Source organism: Girardinichthys multiradiatus, chromosome 8 (assembly GCF_021462225.1).
Source record: "Girardinichthys multiradiatus isolate DD_20200921_A chromosome 8, DD_fGirMul_XY1, whole genome shotgun sequence".
NCBI lineage: Eukaryota > Metazoa > Chordata > Actinopteri > Cyprinodontiformes > Goodeidae > Girardinichthys > Girardinichthys multiradiatus.
The window spans coordinates 6,486,989-6,506,657 of record NC_061801.1 but is presented as its reverse complement, the minus strand read 5'-3'; the positions used below and the strand labels follow the sequence as shown (position 1 = coordinate 6,506,657).

At 40.1% G+C, this 19,669-nt stretch overlaps 1 protein-coding gene across 6 annotated transcripts in view; it reads right to left on the bottom strand.

Annotated features, from left to right (window-relative positions):
• The window catches only part of LOC124872261 (seizure 6-like protein), a 147,900-nt gene that overhangs the window by 29,542 nt on the left and 98,689 nt on the right, over positions 1–19,669 (bottom strand). For all 6 annotated transcript variants that reach the window (XM_047372038.1, XM_047372040.1, XM_047372036.1 and 3 more), the window contains exons 9-10: positions 17,720–17,858; positions 15,032–15,228 (exon numbers count right to left, since the gene is read on the bottom strand). In XM_047372038.1, coding sequence (XP_047227994.1) covers positions 15,032–15,228; positions 17,720–17,858 — 336 coding nt within the window. The remainder of the gene's footprint in view (positions 1–15,031; positions 15,229–17,719; positions 17,859–19,669) is intronic.

Below are 19,669 nucleotides of genomic sequence, written 5' to 3'. Positions count from 1 at the left end.
GGGGTGCCAAGCCAAAACACAACAAAGCTTGCAGGAAGGTTAGAAAGTGAAAAAATGAAAAATATTTGCAAGTTAATTACAACCAATAGAAGTGTATCAGGTTTGTCTTTTGACACTTGCACTAGGCACTTGCTTGGTGCAGTTTACACTCTCTTTTAGTCAGGTCCTCATTTTCTCCTTCCATCTTGTTCTACACCGACTGCATTCAGAGCACATAGAAGTTGCGAGTGATGTCATTAGGTGGGGAGGAGTTTAGCACACACGTGTTCATCGTATGTTATAACAAGAAAATGCATCGCTGGTTGTTTACTAACGTGTTATGAAATGTTCCAAGCAAGGGAAAGAAAAGGTTGTCTTAGTTTGACTAAAAATTAAATTTGGCTGTTTGAATACACTGTCTTTGCCATAGTATTCAGACTTAAAGCCTGCCACCGATCACATTTACTAAAGCTACTTAGAATTATAACAAGTTATGAGCAACATGTCTTTTGAGCAGTCAACTGCAAATAGCCTGAGCAATTAAGCAGCTAAAATTAGTTTTCATACTATAAGTAACTATAAGAACTGCCAAAGGGATATTATTTGGTGCAAATGACAAAAAAAAATCCATGTTTTATATAATTTTGCTTCAGTGTCATTTCAAATCAATACAATAATAAATAAATTGTAAAAAAGTTAGAATATTGCGTAAATGTGTAATATCTTGTGCCAGTCATCTCAGAAAGTGAAACTCATATATTATCTAGAATCATTACACATAACCCTAACCCTTGTTTCTTGTCATTTTAATGACACCATGAGTGTCATTATTGGACACTCATGGTGTCACTCTAATCAGCCAATTAACTCAAAACACCTGCAAAGATTTCCTGAGCCTTTAAACAGTCTCCCACTCTGGGTCAGTAGACTACATAATCATGGGGAAGACTCCTGACTTGACAGATGTTCATAAGACAGTCATCAACACCCTTTAACAAGGAGGGTAACCCACAAAAGTCAAGTCAAGTTTATATAGCGCTTTTCAGCAACAAGGCACTCAAAGCGCTGTACATGAGGAAAAAGATTACAATGATACAGAAAATCAAACACAGAAAAACAAATCAAATGGCACTGATAATCCTTGGAGGTTTACTGGTAAGAGGTGGTCCTAATCCAATCTTTTTAATAGAGGTAATTAGCTCATCAAGTCCTCTGTGGTAAGGAATTAATCCTGTGCTAGGAGAAAAATGATAATATTAATCCTTGAGGTCGCTGGTATGAGGCAGTTGTGGTTCTATCATTCAAATAAGTTGGGTCACAGATATAAAACAGTTTTAGTCCAAACTTTTCAAATACTAATAATATTTGGCTCGCGCTGGTAATCCTTTTGAGAAATCTGAAAATCTATTAAAAGTTATGAAATCACACATTTAGGTAGATGAGAAAAGAGACCACATTAGGTAAGAAGAGGGGAAAAAGAATCAAATTTCACACTTTATCTTCAGCAGGATACAGTTTGAGATTGCAAAAAAAAACCTCAGCACAATGAAGCAACATACGAAAAAACATTATGCAGGGGATCCGGTGAAGGCGTTGTGAAGGTGGTGTGAGGGGTGCATATATTTATCTTGAGCATGTGTGTGTGTGCATGTGAGTGTGTGCAAAGTAAGTCCATGAAGCACTGTCACAGAGGCCATTGCCTTTGATGGCACGATGGAAGGTTCATCAACCGGCCACAAAGTTCTGAGCAGGTCCACAGATGTCCTCAGGGAAGGGAGGGGGGCAGAGGGAGCAGAGCGTCATGTTTACATAACTTCCAGGAGAAGTTGAAGATAGCCAGCCATCAAGGCCGCGCAGGGGAGCCAGATTCAGAAAAACAATAATTATTTGGGTTAGGCTGACTCTTAATTTTCCGTCAGCCTTGAGAGTCTCACTGGTGCTTCTGAAAGGCGAATCCAAACAGCTAAATTCCTGGTCTTTCGCCAGATCCGAGCAAACAACTTTCTTGAAGATTTATCCCATTTCACCCCTGAGTCCAGGAACCGCAACCTGCCTGCGATCCTGTGTAAGGATCACATTCGGTCTGCGATTCAGCTCACGTAACATCTCAGTCTGAGTGTCGATCGCTCTGCAGATCCCATCATACATGCCAGGCAGCCTTACAATTGCCAGAACAGCTGCCGACGTTTTTCGAATTTCTCGATATGCCAGGTAACCGCCAACTCCAAAAAGCAGAAATCTTGTTATCAAACATCCAATTATATACACATCTTCGACATCCTCGACTGACAATATCGACAGACACACAATCCTCCACTTCTGCCAGGAGTCCATTGTCTATCCGGAGAAAAATGTCCCGTCTGGACAAGAGGGTTCCCCTTCACCCTGTCTTCTCGTCGAGAAAATTTCATTAATTGCATTGAGAGACCAGCTGACCAAATCCATAACTCAGAATTTTGGAAGATATGCAAAAAGAGGCTCCAAAAAGAAAGACAAGACACAGAGCTGAAGCAGGGCAGATATGGGAGGGTGTGGGAGACAGAGAAAAGCGTCCTCCTCCACTGAGAGCAGAAAGAAGGTCATTGTTGTAGAAGCTGGTTGTTCACAGAGTACTGTATCCAAGCATATTAACAGAAAAGCAATCTGGGCTTCCATTACACCTACACAGTGTCACAGGCTGATTGCCTCAAGGCCATGGTGCATCGATGCAGTAATTCATGCAAGAAGAGGCCCAACCAAGCATTGAGTGCATAGAAATGTGCATACCTTTCAGAAGCCTGATATTTGTGCTTAAAACATCTTTTTTTGATTGGTCTACTGTGCTATTGTAATTATGTGAGACACTGAAATTTTGGGTTTTCTTTACCTGTAAGCCATAATCATCAAAATGGTGAGAAATGAAAGCTTGAAATAGTTTATGTGTAATGAATCTCTATAAAATAATCATGTCACATTAGAGGTGTTTGAGGTTGGACCAACATGCTGATCATGGTGAGAGAACTGCATGGTGAGTTGAGAAGGATTTAATGATGGTAGATGAACAAATGAACTTACAGCCAGGCAGGAGTATGAAACAAATAATCCTCGGTGACCATGTCCAGGAGGCAAAGCAGAAAACTGGACAACAGGTGAAAAGACTGAGACTGGGAAGAACTCGGGGTAGTTAACAGGATGATAACTGGAGGAACCCGTGGAGAACAATGCAAACCAGGAAGCTAATATACTGAGGGAAGTGGAGTATGAACCAATGAACAGGGAGACTAATCAGATGTAATATGGACCAGCTGTGAAAGAGGCACAGTGGGACGGGGACTGATAAATCTGACTGCAGGGGGATAACAGAAAAAATATCTACACAACAATGATTAAACTACAGAACAAAAACAAGGGAAACCAGATCTATAAGGAACTATAAATAAATACACCTAAAAGAACTCTAGGAAGCAACATCACTGTTAGATAAATGTACATACATTATTCAGTTTTCATTCTACATTACTTATTTACTATCTAGATGTGCTGTTTATATTACTGATTGAGAATGGTTGTTATCTCCTTAAATACATAGAGGAATATGATGTTGCAACATGAGCACAGGATGTGAGAACAGTCTGTTTTCACATAAAGATAAACTCCCTCAGCAGTTGAAACCTCATGTAACTAGGGCGTTCCTTTTCTAATAAAAGCATGAAGAGCGGAAACTGTCTTCAGAGTGTGTTTGGAGGATTGTAACTGAGACAGTCTCCGGGACACTCTCCTTGCAAGTTAAAACAAACTAACTTCTCTGTGTCTTTCTTTGTGCAGATGTTGTAATGAGTGTTGGGGTTTAAACCTAACATTTAAATGGTCCTTTCGAGCCGGATTCCAAGATACCTGACGATCCCAGCGGGTGAGAGAGATCCAGGTAAAACTCCGTGGCCACGGTAAAAATACCTTTTCCGGGACTGGTTCTCCCTGGCAAGCTGGGATCCAAGGGTTGACGGAACTCCAAAGACGCAGAGAAGTGTGAGTAAATCTTATGATTAAAAAGAGGGATGAATGACAAAAGAATAAAATAGTAAAACCCTGACAATTCTAGACACTATCAGGTACAAGAGAAGAATACAGTTAAATTCCGCAGGAGGGTAGACTCCCTTAGTTGAAATAGACTAATTAAATTCTACGTTAAGGACGGCGGAGTCCTCTGTTAGGAAACTAATAAAAGGAGCGAGTGAGTGTGAGAGTGGAAAAATAGCCACCACTAGGTGACTGTTTTTCATATAAATTAAACAAGGAACAAATGGTGAGCCGTTGCGGATGCATGTAGGCAAGAAAATTCCACCTTAACGGGTTGAAGTGAATTTTACCGCAACAGGTTAGTTGATCACCATCTTGTTTAAAAGGTATTTCCAGTATTTAGAACACACCAGGTGTTAAAACCATACTGGAACTAAAAGTCGCCTAAAAATGGGTAAGGGACAAAGTAAAGAAAAACAAAAGTTACTTGATAATTTATCATGCAAAGGTTGGAAAGTAGTAGAAAAGGAAGAACCAACAGCTGTGGAACCATTATGTTACTGGGTAAAACATTATAACTTTAATGGAAAGTTATCCACGGCTGCCTTAAAAGACTTACAAGGTAAAATAGCTAACAAATGTAAACAAAATGAAAAACAAATGAAAAGAGAAGGTTATGCACAGACAACGGTATGGTGTAAAATAGCAAAACAACGAGAGGAAGGTAAAAGAGTGGCGTGACAAAGAAGGGAAGAAAAGAAAAAAGAGGAAAAAGAAAAACAGGCAGGTAAAGAAAAAGAAAAAGGAATAATGTTTCACCGAAAGGAAGATGATGAATATTCAGGTCCTTATGCAGCCTTACAGCAACAATTAGCCCAACAAGATGAAGAGGCGGCTGGGGAAGATGAAATAACTGAGCCTACGGCTCCCCCTGCCGCCCCATTTCCCGAAAAACCACCTAAATATACATCAAAAGATATAGGAAGTAAACATAAATTACGGAAACACGGCGCAGTAGGAAGCTGGTCAACAACCCTATCTGGGGACTTTAATAGGGTGTTAAGCCCTCCCAGGGAACCTCAAAAGTTACTAAGTTTTGAGGAAGAGGGACTTGAAGTACAGACTTTCCCTCTGATAGAACCTCCAAATCCACGATCAGGACAGGATGATCCGGCTGTAATAAGGGTATATCGAACATGGACACAAGATGATATTAAAAAGGCAGTAGAGGGCATTCCCCACCCTAGAGAAGATGTTGAGGAATGTTTGAAACAAATGGAAGACCTCAGACGCTCTTATCACCTGAACGGAGCAGAAGTACAACAGGTGTGGATGTGCAAGTTAGGCCCTGACTGGTTTCATGTTAAAGGAACTTATACGCCTACTCAAGCAGATGGTACCAACCGAGTTGCTGACAGTAATGATCTGACAGAACATGTGAACCCCCTGTTGGAAAGAATTAAAGCTAAATATAAAAAGAGAGCAAATTACACTGAAATAGGAAGGTGCCGACAGAAACCAGATGAACCATTTGATGAATATAGAGCAAGAATGGGAACGGTGTTCAAGGTTCACAGTGGTCTAGAACCAAGTGAAGATGCAAACAGTGCCTTCCAACAACAGTTAAAAAATGCACTCCATTCAGGTTCGTCACCTGAAATACATGGCTGGGTAAACCGCCATTACATAGGAATGAGTGGAGGCTCATTACAGGATTACATCAACCATGCCCTGCATGCAGAAAAAGTTATAAAAAGTAAAAAGACCAAACAAAAAGACACAGTGTTCTACCACGAGGAAGAGACAGCCTGTTTTGATAATGCAGTTTATTATCAACAAACACGAGGCAGGGGGCGTGGTAGAGGTCGAGGAAGAGGTAGAGGCAAAGGACATTTTGGAGCACAAAATCCAAGAGCATGCTGGTCCTGTGGAAAAGAGGGACATATTGCTAGAGACTGCCAAAGTAGCTCTGCCCAACAAAACTATAGTGCGTGACTAGCACCAGAGCCGCAGGGGAAACTGAGCAGACAACCCCTTGGTGAAATGACAGAAAGGGTACTTTTGACTGAGGAGGGAGAAAATATATTAAATCTGGAAGAACTGTTCTATGTAGAAAAAATTAGACCAGAAATAACATTGATAGTACAAGGCACACCTATCACGTTCCTTTGTGATTCTGGAGCATGTAGAACCACCCTCAGAGAGCCACTACCACATGCAAAGCCTAGTGGAAATTATGCTGTGGTCAGAGCAGCCCAAGGAGTGACAAAAAGGGTTACTGAGACTGAACCCATATGGCTCAGAGACCCGGAAGGAAAAACATGCCAACTTTCGGTACTGATATTGCCAGAATGTCCAGTAAATCTATTAGGTAGAGATGCAATGGTCGCCTTACAACTAATCATATTACCAACTCCTGATGGATTAAAAATAGCTAGGGAAAGGCCTGAAAATGTATATGTAATGCAGGGAGTGGGAAGCCCAAACTATTACTATACATTGGACATCCCAAATAAAGCACCAACTTCCACGGGGTCATTTCTTGTAGATGAAGGAAAAAATTCCATACAAAACCCTCAGGATGTAATGTCACCTGATGACCTACATGTTACAATGTGGTACACAAACAAACCAGACACCAAATACAAAAGCGAATTTGACAAAATCACTCCAGTAAAAATAACAGTGTCATATATGTACTCAGACGTGACGGCAAATGCCGCAGCTGCAGTAATACTGCCAGATACAGTCAATTTAGTATTGTTTAGACAATACTCAGAACCTCATATCTCACTGTGTAAAGAGACAACTGAAGAGTGGAAAAACTTGGGCCAATTAGTAAACAGTGGTGAAAGAGCAAGACATTGGGTTGCAACAGGTGTAAACACCTGGTACAGTCAATCAACCCTGATGACAAAAAAGGCATTGTTTTGGACAGTGACTGTCCAATCCGGAGTGCATCTAGACAAAAAGGAAAAGTGACATATCTTCTTTACTAAGGAACAAGAGGAACTGTTGAAGCTGGTTCCTGAAAAACTATGGTCTCAAGGGCCAACAGATGTTGGCCTAGTCAAAACAGCGGTTCCTGTTGTAATAAGACCCAAAACAGAATACAGGCCTAGAGTGAAACAATACCCGCTAAAACCTGATGCAATGATAGGAATTGAACCAGTTATTACAGATTTGAAAAAGGCAGGAGTGTTGATTGAATGTGCTGAGTCACCCTGTAACACTCCTATATTCCCTGTAAAAAAGGCACCTCCATCTGTAGGGTGGAGGATGGTTCAGGATTTACAAGCAGTTAATAACGCAGTCATTCAAAGATCGCCGTGTGTAGCAGATCCACACACACTGTTGAATTCTCTGAACCCAAAAGCTAAGTTTTTCACTGTAGTGGACATAAGCAATGAATTTTTCTCTGTGCCACTGCATAAAGACAGTCAGTACTGGTTTGCTTTCACATTTAAAGGAAAAAGGTACACCTACACAAGGTTACCTCAGGGATATTGTGAGAGTCCAACAATCTACTCTCAAGTTTTGACCTCCAGTCTGTCCACCTTCGAGCCTCCACAAAACAGTCAACTATTAACATATGTAGATGACATACTGGTGGCATCAGAAACAGAAGAAGCATGTAAACAGGACACTTTAGCTCTCCTAACACATCTAGCAGGAGAAGGCCATAAAGTAAGCAAAAGCAAGTTGCAATTTTGCAAAGAAACAGTAAAGTATTTGGGTCATCAATTAAGTTCAGGAGGAAGAACAATAATGGAAGAGAGAAAAACAACAATATTACAAGCACCAAAACCAATAACAAAAAAGCAAATGATGTCTTTTCTGGGTCTGGCAAACTATTGCAGAAGTTGGGTGCCCAATTATTAAAAGACATGCAACAACAATCACCAAAGCAGGAACAACAACAATGGCAAAGAAAAGGGGCACAATTAAAAGATGGTATTTTCACCTGACCAGAAAATAAACCAATCCTACCAAAAAACCTATACAAATGGGCAGCAATATTGAGTCATGGTAAGTCACATGTCTCAACAGGAGGGATGACAGGATTGGTAAACCAAGTATACACAACCTATGGATTCAACTCCTATTCAAAAAATGTTTTGTAGAAGCTGCTTAGTATGTGCAAAACACAATGCCCAAGGGAACTTAAGGCCAAAAAGGGGACAATTTCCCAAGACCAAATACCCTTTTCAACATATCCACATGGATTTCATAGAACTAAACAACAGCTAAGGGAAAAAGTATTGTTTAGTAATAATAGATCCATTCTCAAAATGGATAGAACTATTTCCAACAAAAACACCAGATGCATTAACAGTGGCAAAAGCCTTATGCAAAGACATAATACCAAGGTATGGTATTCCAGAGAAAATCTATAGTGACAACGGTACACACTTTGTTAATCAAATCATTAACAAAATAGGACGAGCCTTCCACATAGACCTAAAACACCACTGTGCTTATCATCCACAAAGCGCTGGGCTAGTAGAAAGAATGAATGGGACTATAAAGAACAGGTTAAGAAAATGCATGGAAGAAACTGGAAGACCATGCACTAAATACATGGATTTAGTAAAACTCTATATCAACATAACTAGCTCAGATGGATTAACACCATATGAAACTGTGTTTGGGAGACCTTACAGACTGCCATATTTTAAAAATATGTGGGAAACAGATGATGAAAGCACACTGGCAGATTATATGAGAAAGATGTTACAACAAAGACAGCAAAACAATGAGAAAACTAATGATGATGAAACTTCTGTGTCTACGCAGGGAATACCGTTAGTTGAACCAGGTGACTGGGTCCTGATAAAAAGCATAAAGAAGAAGTATTGGCATTCACCTAAGTGGGAAGGGCCCTATCAGGTGTTGTTGACTACTGGAACTGCGATTAAGATTGCAGAAAGGAACTCATGGATCCATCTAACACATTGTAAAAGAATAATAGAACATGACTAAAATAAATTTCTCAATAGCAGTGTTTACCCTAACTATCATTGTTTGTGTTGTAGTAATAGCATTGTGGTATCTGTTGTAGCATTGTAGCTCTTCATCTGACCTTCAGAGGTAGTCCGGCTACAAAGGGGGCTGCAATTATAGTTCGCAGTTGTCTCAAACCGGTGAAGATTGTCCACAGCTCTGCTACAGGTTTTTAGGAAGGGCTCCAATCTACAGAAAGATGTTCACCCCTACACACAAAAAGATATTGATAATAGGGAGCATCATCTCAATCATAGTTGTAAGTGCCCTGTTAATATGGGAAAGAAATCACAAAATGCAAAAAAGAAGAGTAGGGTACTATAATCCTAATCGATCCAGAATCCAACATGAAATATTCAATAAAAATGTAGACAGAATCAACTACATCCATTATAATGTGCAGAGATTAGGAAACAAAACTGAAGAAGGTTTCTCCGCTATCCATGAACAACTGTCAGCTACCTCACTTATGGCTTTCCAAAATAGAATTGCCGTTGACATGCTCTTAGCTGAGAAAGGAGGTGTTTGTTCCATATTTGGTGGTCAGTGTTGCACTTTTATACCAAATAACACAGCAGCTGATGGAAGCCTGACTAAAGCGTTGGAAGGCCTTAGATCACTCAACGACAAAATGAAAGACCATTCTGGAGTTGACACCTCAATGTGGGATGGTTTTGGGGAAATGTTTGGAAAATATAAACAACTAGTGTTTTCTATATTAATGTCTATTGCTGTGTTTGCAGCTATTCTCACCTTATGTGGATGTTGTTGTATTCCTTGTATAAGAGCCTTGTGTTCTCGAATAATCACCTCTGCTATACAACCAGTTAAAACAGAGCTCTCAGAGATGTATGCCCTTATAAGACCAGACGAGGACTCAGATGAAGACCCTGATGAGACAAGCAACGAAGAGACGTCTCTGCATTTTCCAGACTTGTATCCAGACCCTGATGGTTATTAGGGAGGTCCTCTGAGTGTAACTTTTTATGCATTGCAATGATTTCATGACTGAAAATCTGAAAAGAAGTAGTCACTGAATGATGTTTAAAATTGATATAATGCTAAACTGAATAAACAGGAGGGAAATGTTAGATAAATGTACATACATTATTCAGTTTTCATTCTACATTACTTATTTACTATCTAGATGTGCTGTTTATATTACTGATTGAGAATGGTTGTTATCTCCTTATATGCATAGAGGAATATGATGTTGCAACATGAGCACAGGATGTGAGAACAGTCTGATTTCACATAAAGATAAACTCCCTCAGCAGTTGAAATCTCATGTAACTAGGGCGTTCCTTTTCTAATAAAAGCATGAAGAGCGGAGACTGTCTTCAGAGTGTGTTTGGAGGATTGTAACTGAGACAGTCTCCGGGACACTCTCCTTGCAAGTTAAAACAAACTAACTTCTCTGTGTCTTTCTTTGTGCAGATGTTGTAATGAGTGTTGGGGTTTAAACCTAACAATCACCTAAACAGGAGGAATCTAATAAATCTTAAATGAACAGAAAAGCACCTGGCTGAGCAGGCAGTAAACAAAACAACACTGACACTGGCTGAGAAGAAGGAAACAAACAAAACACACACCCATAAACCTAACACTGGCAGATCATGACAAATCATTTCACTTTCTGAAATTACTGGCAAAAAACACACTTTTACACAATAAAATATACTTTTACACAAAATTCTAATTCTTTTAGATGTATCTGTGTACATAACTTGACATCCCAGTGATTTTTGTGTTTTAGTCCTTGTGAAAATACATGTTTTAAGTAAAAAAAATCTACAAGGCTATTTTTTCTGTTTTTCTTTTCTGGTTATGAATAATTTAAATTGATACCATAACATTTCCAACTAGACGCTGCACTGGGCTTTTGCTAATAAAAATAGCCTAACAAAGAAATATTTCCACTTGGGAATCTTTTTACTTCATTTCTAAAGGTGCTGTTGAAAAACCTCAGCAGCATCTGGTATACATTATCCCCCAGGTGTTACGTAGATCAATGCTAGGGGAGTGCACTGAGATGAATCTTAGCCTTCAGCTGTCAATGCACAAGTCCCTCTCTTCATCAGTTGCCTCGACTTCCAAATTACGCCTGTGAACTTTGAAATGAATTAAAATATAATTTATATTAAAAGGACGGTTCTGATGGTAAAATAATTATGTCTACTATGAAGATGTTCTCACTACCGAGTTAAAAGTGAAGCACTCTTTGCACAACAAACAGAGCTTTATCATTAATCTACAAAGAAAAGATTTTATCTCCTAGATGATGGAGCCTTTTTCTTTAGATTAAGTTTTCTGTTTGTTTTTTCAATTAATCATATCTGATTAAATAAAAAAAATCTCATGATTTTTTCAAGTTGTTCCTTTATGTGGGAGACTTTGTAATGTGGGTCTTAAGGTCTATAAATAAGAAACATTATACTATCATGTGTGTTATATTGTATTTATTATGCATAATCTTTCCATTTACATTGCAAACATTGACACTTCGTCTAGGTTAAATGTAATTATCTTGCTGTTCCTGTCGTACATCTCATGATTGAACTGTTGGCTTACAGGATTGCATAACTCTATACTATCTGAAAGGGCCGCAGGGATTTGTAAGTTGAAGCTCCAGGATCAATTTATCACTTTCTATTGAGTTGGTCTCCCTCTGCTACGCAGCCTGAACATTTGTGCTGTGTTATTTATTATTAGCACAGACACATATACTCACTTATATTCAGAGTAGCATCATGCTGTTTCTACATAATTTACCACTCTGGGAAATGCTGGTGAGTTGGTGTTGTTGAGAGGGTGACAAGTAAATTGGACTGCATGTGTCTCAGTGCGCACTTAAATTGGTGTCAGGTGTTCGACCCAGGACAGACTGCATCGAGTAAAGGAGCGGAAGAAGCTACTGCCTCTGAAACCTCATACTTGTATGTGAATGAGTGTCATTGTGCAATTGGTGACACAAATTGGATGCGATTGAATAAGGGCAGAGGGAAAGTGAAAGAAAAGCTAAATGAGAATGTGAGGGGACAAAAGGGAAAATGAAAAATGGAGCAGGCACCTCGAGGACAAATGCCAATATTGAAATTAATTAAAAACTAAATAAAATCCGGCCTTTCCAAATATATTCCAATTATTATTCTGATACTCTTATGCACTTTTATTATTTTTTAGTAAATCTTAACTTAACAAATAGTTTCTCAGTGGCAGAAAATGATCAAGTTGTATTTACTCTGCTGAATATATAAATTAATAAATAATTGTATTTATAGAAAAAACATATTGTCTCCTGACAAAAATGTTGTATAGTAAACATGTAACAATGTTGCTAAGAATCTTGACTTGACAAAGTTAACCTGGGCACAGCTCATTATGGTGGAATTAAACAATGTTACATTCAGAAGCAAATGGCTGCTGTAAAATAATAATAATACTCTTATAAAAATAAGAGACTATTTGGAAAAACTAGCTACTTTATGCAGAAAAGAGTAACAGTATTTTACCGAAAGGGAAATAGCTTGATGGCCGCTATGTAGAATGGCTGCTAAAGTTTCCACACCTACAAAAAAAGTGTCAGTTTGACATTTATCCTGTAAAACCCATTTGTATACAAACTATTTTATCAGGGGAAATATAACAAAAAAGCTGCAGTAACCTGGTTGCATAACTTTAAAGTGATACTTTGTTGAAGCCCTTTATAGTTTCACAATAAACAAGCAAACACAAACCCCCCATTATGGGTCATTTTTTTCATTCACATCATATAAGGCAATCCACCGAGATCATGTGTTGTGTGAGCTTTCAGATTATGTAGCTGTGATTACGGAATCAAAGGGGTGTGGCTAACAACTCCTAGCCTTCACCTGCTGGGAATTTCCTCAGAGCGGAGCTGTCCAAATAAATGTCCAAATAAATTTAGCGCTTCAAATAGAAGCAATGTTTTTACACCTCGGCAAGTTATTATCCTTATCAAATTGTGCTGATCAAGATATTGCTCAGATCAGATGGACACAAGGGGATAATACAATGTCTATGTTCTGTGTGAACCTGTGGACTGAACGGCTCCTGCTGCTGTTTTTGCTTTGTACAACATCACACATCTTCTGCAGTCCCGTTGCTTAATATTGGTGGATCAGTTTCAAGCCACAATTCAGATGGTGGGGAAGACTCTTGTACACAGTCCTCTTCAAGTGACCTCGCAGATCTTCTGTCAGATTTAGCTCTGGACTGTGGTTAGGCTCTCCGAAAACTTGCAAAGTCAATACAAGCGACTGTCCACCGTCTCTACATGCTCATCCATGAGGAGTGAATGCTGCAAGTCAGTGACTCGATGCAATCTGCTAAGTTTTTTTAGTCAGAAAAAACTTTTTAACCAATTTCAATAATAAACTGAATCCGACTGCACTGGTTGATAGTTAGGATTAATTAGAATTTAAGTGCCTGACTTGAAATATGTATGATTTGATTGAAGTGCCTCGAGACGACATGTGTTGTGAATTGGTGCTATATAAATAAACTGAATTGAACTGAACAGCACCTGCCAGATATTGCTCCAGCTTTGTCAGTGGTACTGTCTGTCTCTTTGCAGCAACTCTGAATAGTTTCTGTATTATCTTTGCTGTGCAATGCTGTGATTTTTGTACACTTCTCCTAACTACAACATGTCACAGTGAGATCCTTTTAATCCTTTGTAATCTGTCTGTAAAATATTGCTTTTTAAATAAATGATGCAAATGACCATATGTAAGAAAAACATAATCAAAGGGTGCAAAAAACAACTTATTTGTCTATGTGTGTGCATTTGTGCCACCAGATTATTACAGCTTTTTTGTTCTTCACACTTTTCCATTAGCTGTTGTTCATTTTTTTTTTTCTGTTGAATTATACAGGTTTTATAGCCCAATGAAAGTGGAAAAAGATTTTTATCATGACCTCATCTTTTACATCACTACAACCTGGATTGTTTTGTGTGTCAAAACGTTTGAAATTAACTGCGTGTTTATGCTTGTACACTTCAGGGAGTTATTATATATCTCATCATCTTAAAAATTGTTGCCATGAATACACATAAACACCACTCTAAGATCAGGCTGTAGTCACGTATTGGAGCAGTGAACAACAGTCAGACATTTCCAGTGTGAATTTTTGTGACAGAAATGATAATGTGTAAAATTTGATGTGTGCCATATACCATCAATGCATTTTGGCTTTTAGAAGTTGGTCTGGGTAAAGGTAAACCTTCACAACACTGATAATGACACATTCAGACAGATTCATAAAAGAATCACCTTCCAGCCGCAGGAAAAACCCCCCAGAATATTCACCAATAAAGGCTGTGAACTTTACAGAGCGCTTGAATAAACATTATAAATGGAAAAAAGAAAGTTAGACTGAAGTTCATTATTTGCTGGACAGCCATCGCACCTAATAAACTGCTAATGGTTTAATGCAAACTGCAAATAGAACTTTCTAAATGAAATTAATTTAAAAGGTACTTATTGAATAATTTGGAAAGCATCCTTTTTGCTGACATATTAATGCTATATTTTTCAATCTATTTAATCATTCACTTATTTTGTCCTTTTTCTTTGCTTGTTTAGACACAGACCTCTGTCCTATGATTCAGAGGCACGAAGTACAAATGTAAATAAATAGGTGATCAACAATGATACTTGATGCTTCTGAGGCCCTTTTCCAGCTTTTTTTTTGGATAGATTTTTTTTCTGCCTTTGTCTAGATTTTAATGCCTCATTGTTGTTGGGTTTTCACTCTCTGCTTCACTTAAAACTTTGTAAGACCTTTATTTCCTTCTAAGAAAGAGATTATAAATTTATACAAGATGTTAAAACTGAGAAGATTTCTTCTTTTTTGTATTTTTATAGCTATTTCATCTTGTTAGGCTTTCTCAACTTGCTCTTCTTTACTTGGCCTTTCTCATAAATGATAACAGAAACCTTCAGACCACTTTAATAGTCGAGCTGTATAAAATCTGTTCAACTTGATTGTGTGGAGGAAGCAGCTCTACAGACCCCTTTACTCTCACCCATATAATTTATGATGAAACCTTCCCCCTTTCCGAAGACAAGCCCGGCAGGGTCAGAGTGAAAGGAGACAGTCAGGTCCGGCGTGCTGGAGGAGAGTTTGAATGGGCCGCTGCCTCCAACGTAACGACCCAGGATCCGAGTCGTGACCTCGTCACCATCAGTGAAGGTCAACATGTCGCTGTCGCTGATGTTTAGTCTGAGGACAGTCAGGGCAGGGAAAGAAGAGACAAAAGAGTGAGAAAACAACATAGCTGGTAATGATGACTCAGACAGCAGATGTTGACAGTTGAATACATCGGTAACAAGATATATCCAAGGGCTAAATACAGACTTTTTCTACTGGTGAAATGTTAAATAGTCTGTAAACATCTTGTTGGAGCCTCTGACATGTTTAGCAAACCCCAAAAGGTGCCTAGAACTGTGGTTGAAGAGGTTTGGAGTACTAGAAGGGAAAATAAAACGCTCAAAGATTTATTACATATTTCTGCCAAATGACTTTGTATTTGCAATCAGGGTTTTGGTGGGTTTTTACATTTGACCTTGTAAGAAATGTATGAAGAAACAATTCAAACTGAATTCTCCACTTTGTAGACATGTGGAACTGTAACAAACATTAAATTAATTATGTCATCACAAGACCTTGTTTAATTTCCTTTGAAGCAAAGACACACGATCCAGTGTGTCTGTTTCTTTTAAGCTCAAATTTCGTAAAAGACACACAATCATTGGGGGCTCTGATTAATTTACATTTCATCTCAGAACATAAATGCTGTAAAACAATCAAACTTTACCAGATTGAATCCCTAAATTATGATTTTCACAAGAGCCTCAAGTGGAGGTGTGAGCTTCATCTATATCATTTAATATTTCCATCAAGGTTAGCTAATTTTATAGATGTATTTACATGTTAACGCTGTAAAAAAAAAGGTCCTAAAAGGTCTAACTTGCATATCAGAACCATTTTAGGAGGTAGGTGGTGAAACCAAGAGAGAGATAGAAATTACTCCAAAAAACAACCGTTACATTGAAAAGGCTGCTGCAGTTTCTCCTCTCGGGGGGCTCCCTCATGCTGTCTTTGGGGATCTCTGGGGGGTTTCTGGCCTTGTTCGGTGCCGGACTGGTGTGGGAGAAGAGAGAGCCAATTGGGGAGCTGGATCCCAAGGGGGGGATTCATGCTGGTACCTTGGCATCCACCCATTTCTCCCTAACATATGCAACACCACAGCAGCAAGATCTTGGGATTTGGGATGATGGACCTTGTGGGCATGGGGGGAGCGCTATGCAATTCCTCTCTTCTGCTATAATTGATCCTGTCCTCCACCTCAATTTCAATGCACTAGGCTTGTGCTGAGAGTGGCGGTGTGGCTGGGTCATGGGGACTCATGGCCTATGTGCCTTGCTGGTGACCTACTTATGTGCAGGGCCTGTGGATGCCTTGGGGTAATGCTTTACGTCTGGCTGCCTGGGACTGCTGTGGCCTTCCGGAGCCAGGTCTACCTGTCCTTTGCTGCTCTTAGGTGCTGTGGATTGCAGGCCTTCTACTGTTCTTGTAACACTTACAAATATGCACTTCTAGGTGACAAACTCACACTCACATACACCCACTTAATACAAACACATTTTTTTCTACTCATATGTTCACCTAACATCACACACACACATATACACACCTATGTACGAACACACAATTACTCTAAATTGTAGAAGGTCATACAGACACAGGTTACTATAACATCAATGTGGCCTGCCTGATGCTGGATTGAATCTGGTATTAATAAAGGTAATCATGCAATTAGGATAGTGTCTTGAGATATGCTTTTTGTAGAGCAAAGCTGCCCTGGAACATGTAGGAAACAATTTGCTCTGTATTGTATGAAATGCTGCAACATTAGAAAACAAAAAAAGAAAAGGTTGCTCTAGTTTGATGCACCTAGTGTCAGACAATATACTATATATAGCTGAGTAAAAAGGTATATATTTTCTGTACATACCGTAATTTTTTTTAAATCTCTTAGATTTTTGTCTCTTTTATGAACTATTGCTATATTTGTTTAGATACTTTTTCACTTGTGTTGATATTACATTTAAGTGCTGTCGCTAACGAGAATTTCCCCAGTGTGGGATGAATAAAGGCTTCTATTCTAATCTAGATATAAATAATGATGTGGTGAGAATACCACATATTGCTAAATACTACATGCTAATAACACTGAAGTAGGCATCTAATTTGGAGCTTCCTATTGGCTAACCTACTAGCCTATTTGACAGTTTTTCAATAAGTCTAAACTTTATTTGACCATCTCTTCAAAATCTAAAACAGACTAATAAAATCTGAACAGGATAAATCCACACATTTCTTTAAAACAGCATAAAATAATGTAATATACAAACTAGTCAAACAGGAATATTCTTCTAGAAATCTTTTAGGCCACAAAAGAGTACCAACTCAAGAACTACTTCCTTTCTTACTTCAAGCTATGAGTCTTATTGGAAAGTCTCATATATAAAGCAGGCCAAGAAAGTACTTCAAGAGACAGACTTCAGGTTGACAAGAAATATTGTGGTGATTTAATATCTCATTACACCCCTACTGACAGTTCATTCATTTTCTAAGCTAATATACCGTTATATTAGCCCTATATGACTTTCTGTGAAACAACAATGAAAACAATGTGTGTTTTTCTTACAGCTGAACATCAAGCAGCACTCGTTTGTCTTCACCAACATGTATCCTCCAGCTGCAGTCCTCTCCTTCTCCGTACCATTCAGGCCAGTTTGGGGACAAAATCACTCCTCCTGGACCCGTCAAGTCCCCGCCACACTGGGCTACCATGGGACAAATGGAGGACAGCACAATGATTGAGCAACAAGTCTGAACAACTTAGAAACAGGGTACTGGACAGACAGCAAGAACTACAGATGTGCTGATAACTAGTTTTGATTGTTTGATAGATTAAACAGCCAGCGGCTAGAATAACAAGGATAGGAGTGGTATCTAGCCAGCTTGGGAAACACATGAAGAATGTTTTAAAACAAGGCAGAACTTTCTGTTGATTTGGCAACAACAACAATAAATACTCTCAAAGGTATATATTTGGAGAAATGCAGTTCCAAAGATTTCTACCATTGTCTAAAAAATGCCAGCTCACTCGTGAACAAGACCCAGAGATACTTGAACTCCTCCACTTGAGGCAGGAACTCCCCTCCAATCTGAAGAGGACAAGCCACCCTTTTCCGGTCGAGAACCATGGCCTCGGACTTGGAAGAGCTGATCTTCATCCCAGCCGCTACACACTCGGCTGTGAACCGCCCCAGCGCACGCTGTAGGTCTTAGCTAGAGGGGGCCAGCAGCACCACGTCATCTGCAAAAAGAAGAGACAAAATCCACTGGTCCCCAAACCAGACCCCCTTCGGCCCTTGGCTGCGTCTAGAAATCCTGTCCATAAAAGTCATGAACAGGACAGGTGACAAAGGGCAGCCCTGTCGGAGTCCTGCTCCTCTTGTACAGAGACGGGGTTCGACTATCGGCCGGATTCTCCACTCCAATACCCTGTCGTGGCCTTACCAGGGAGGCTGAGGAGTGTGATCCCCCTGTAGTTGGAACACACCCTCCGGTCACCCTTCTTATGAAAGGAGACCACCACCCCAGTCTGCCAGTCCAGAGGCACTGTCCCTGACCGCCACGCAATGTTGAAGAGGTGTGTCAACCACGACAGCCCCACAACATCCAGAGACTTGAGGTACTCACGGCGGATCTCATTCACCCCCGAAGCCCTGCCACCACGTAGCTTTTTAACCACCTCGGTGACTTCAGCCTGGGTGATGAAACAGTCTAACCCCGAGTCCCCAGGCTCTGTTTCCACCAGGGAATGCGTGATGCAGGATTGAGGAGATCCTAGAAGTACTCCTTCCACCATAATGTTCCCAGTCGAGGTCAGTAGCCTCCCACCCCCACTGTAAACAGTGTTGGTGAAGCACTGCTTCCCCCTTCTGAGGCACCGGACGGTTTGCCAGAATCGCTTCGAGGCCAACCGGTTGTCCTTCTCCATGGCCTCACCGAACTCCTCCCAGGCCCAACATTTTGCTTCTGCCACAGCCCGGGCCGGGGCACACTTGGCCTCACGGTACCCGTCAGCTGCCTTAGGAGTCCCACGGCCAACCACAGCCAATAATACTCCTTCTTCAGCTTGACAGCGTCCTTTACTTCCGGTGTCTACCACCGGGTTCGGGGATTGCTGCCGCGACAGGCACTGCAGACCTTACGGCCGCAGCTACGGGCAGCAGCATTGACAATAGATGCAGAGAACATGGTCCACTCAGACTCTATGTCTTCAACATCCCCGGAATCTGGTCAAAGCTCTCCCGGAGGTGGGAGTTGAATACATCCCTGGCCGAGAGCTCTGCCAGACATTCCCAGCAGACCTTCACTATGTGCTTGGGCCTGCCAAGTCTTTCCGGATTTCTCCTCTTCCAGCGGATCCAACTCACCACCAGGTGGTGGTCAGTGGACAGCTCAGCCCCTCTCTTCACCTGAGTGTCCAAAACATGCAGCCGAAGGTCTGACAATACGACAACAAAGTCGATCATCGACCTCCTGCTTAGGGTGTCCTGGTGTCAAGTGCACTGATGGAAAGCCT